The 2,865-nt window shown below is 37.3% G+C and overlaps 1 protein-coding gene across 1 annotated transcript; it reads left to right on the plus strand.

Annotated features, from left to right (window-relative positions):
- Positions 1 to 497: 497 nt before the first annotated feature.
- On the plus strand, positions 498 to 1,442 carry LOC119540228 (putative olfactory receptor 2W6). Its single transcript, XM_037844311.1, has one exon. It carries the CDS (start codon positions 498 to 500, stop codon positions 1,440 to 1,442), a length of 945 nt encoding a protein of 314 aa, XP_037700239.1.
- The last annotated feature ends 1,423 nt before the right edge of the window (positions 1,443 to 2,865 follow it).

A 2,865-nucleotide genomic window follows, 5' to 3' on the forward strand; every position in this document is an offset into this window, starting at 1 on the left:
TAATTATAATTGGAAAGTAGACATTTGAACGTGAATATGGAAAATGATTTTGCTGACCAAATAGTGGAGCTTGTCCTAAGAATAATATTATTTAAAATTTACTTCAAGCTACCTTTGATAAGGGAAATGGTATCAGAATCTAGTGAAGCTTAGGTCATAATTTCAAGGAGGAACAATTCCTCAAAATACATCCCACTCTTAAAACTGTGTAATAGATTTCATGGCTTTATTACTTAAACAAAATACATAGAACCATGGGTGATATAGCATATTAAGCCTTTTCAATATTTTACTATTTAGTCTGATTGCTTTATCATGTTATTTTTAGAACCACTTTGGATATGATTAAATATGAAGAGGCTGTGGGCACTGAACTTTCAGAGAAAAAAGAGATACCCCAATGGGGAAAAGCATGCAAATAAATGAGTTTTAGATACCCACAGCAAACTTCAGAGATTTTGCAGTTTACCTAAGACTGACACCATTTTTTGGTTACCATGGAAACAGGTAATGGAAGTTCTGGAACAGACTTCATCCTTCTAGGGTTTTCTGATCGACCCCAATTAGAGCTCATCATCTCTGTGTTTGTTTTCATCTTCTATATCGTGACTCTGATAGGAAACACAACCATCATTCTTGTATCTCACCTAGACATACAGCTCCATACTCCCATGTATTTCTTCTTATCCAATTTGTCTTTTTTGGACCTCTGTTATACAACTAGCATTATCCCACAGATGCTGGTAAATCTATGGAGTCCAAAAAAGTCTATTACATATGGAGGGTGTGTGCTCCAATTCTTCTTTGCTCTTGTCTTGGGAGCCACAGAATGTCTTCTCTTGGCTGTGATGGCCTATGACCGCTACGCTGCTGTCTGTCAACCTCTTCACTACACAGTAATCATGCACCCCCAGCTTTGCCAGAAGATGGTGCTGTCTGCCTGGTTGGGTGGTCTTGGCAGTGCTTTAATCCTTTGCTCCTTGACTTTGAAGTTGCCAAGGTGTGGGCACCGGGAGGTAGATAATCTTTTATGTGAGATGCCTTCCTTGATCAAAATGGCTTGTGTCTATTCAAAAGTATTTGAAATTGTTGTCTTTGCTCTTGGAGTCATATTTCTTCTAGTTCCTCTATTACTCATTCTTATCTCATACGGAGTTATCACTCAAGCTGTCATGCAGATCAAGTCACCAGCAAGGTGGCATAAGGTCCTGAATACATGTGGTTCTCACCTCACAGTTGTAACTCTGTTTTATGGAACAATCATTTATATGTACATGAAGCCACAGAACATCACATCCCAAGATGAGGGGAAGTTCTTTACTCTCTTTTACACAATTGTCACACCCAGCCTTAACCCTCTGATCTATACTTTAAGAAACAAAGACGTAAAAAGTGCAGTAAAGAGAATATTGTGGATAGAAAAGTGTTCAGCAAATTTATGAGTTGGGAAAAACTCAGATTGTAGAGAGGTAAAGAAATAATATCAGCCTTTGTCAACAGCAGCTTAATCAAATCATTCATTCAACAAGCACTTCTTGGGTGTTGATCATGTGTCAAGAATTGTACCAGGTGCTAACTTTGTAAATAAGTAGAATAGAGAGAAATGACAAGAAGAGTGATAGAGATAAAGTTTTATAAATAAAACATCAGCTTAAAAAGCCCCAAGACTTTACATATGGAGGGTGTGTGCTCCAATTCTTCTTTGCTCTTCTCTTGGGAGCCACAGAATGTCTTCTCTTGGCTGTGATGGCCTATGACCGCTACGTTGCTGTCTGTCAACCTCTTCACTACACAATAATCATGCACCCCCATGATTCAGCAACAAAGATAAAGATATAATTATAAAATATATTTAGTATAATAATAAAAATATGAACACAATATTAAGGAAAGATTTCACACTGATGCGTGTAACTTTTGGATCATCTCCTTAAACATGAAGCCACTTGCTCTCACCTTTCTGTTGACTGGAATGTGTGGAGAATACCCTGCTTTGGCCATGCAGGTGAGAAAAAAACCCTAGGAGAGAAGGGAACATTAGGATGGAAGTAAAGTTCCTCAATGACTGCATGAAGCAGAACAACCCCACTAGCCAAGCAACACCTCTAGACTATTACAGGAAAAAATATTCTGCATTATTTACTAAAATAAGCCAGTGTATTTTGGGGTCTCTCTGATAGCAGCTTAGCTTTTACCATCTTATGGCATGATAAGGACTTTGGGCTATATCCTGTAGGACAGTGTGGTACCTGGACCAGCAGCAGTAGCAACAGGGAAGTTATTAGAAATGCAAATTCCTGGGCCCCATCCCAGATCTACTGAATCAACAATCTAAAGGTGGACCCAACAATCTATGTTTTTTAAGTAAACATGCCAGGTTATTCTGATCAGTCTAATGTTTGAGAAGCACATTTCTAGGAAATAGGGAAACAATGAGTGTCTCTAAATAGAAAATTAACATGGTTATATAGATCATCTTGGCAGATATATGAAAGGGGGAAAGATATTAATTTCTCAAAGCTTTTAAATAAGTAGTCCCCAAATGTCCAATTGACAGGCTCCAAGTCAGTTCCACTCCATGAGAGGCTTTTTTGTCCACCAATCTGGAGAAATAAGAAGTTTCACATAAGGATAAATGAAGTCAACGTGAACAGTTATTCTTTACTTGATACTAACCCTTCTTGCACTTAGGTTTTATTGAATAAATTTATTCATTTATTTTATTGAATAATGGTAGTAGTAGATAATAATTGTTGGAAAATAGTCTGATGCTCTTAATTGACAAAACAAAGATTTGGCAATCTCTTGTTTGTCCCCAATTTTTTTATTTTATTGGCAAATACATTCAAAATCTGGGACCCCTGT

Source organism: Choloepus didactylus, chromosome 7 (genome assembly GCF_015220235.1).
Source record: "Choloepus didactylus isolate mChoDid1 chromosome 7, mChoDid1.pri, whole genome shotgun sequence".
Taxonomy (NCBI): domain Eukaryota; kingdom Metazoa; phylum Chordata; class Mammalia; order Pilosa; family Megalonychidae; genus Choloepus; species Choloepus didactylus.

What these genes read in the sequence shown, in the direction of transcription:
- LOC119540228 (XM_037844311.1), top strand. Translation starts at nt 498, where the DNA reads ATGGAAACAGGTAATGGAAGTTCTGGAACAGACTTCATCCTTCTAGGG.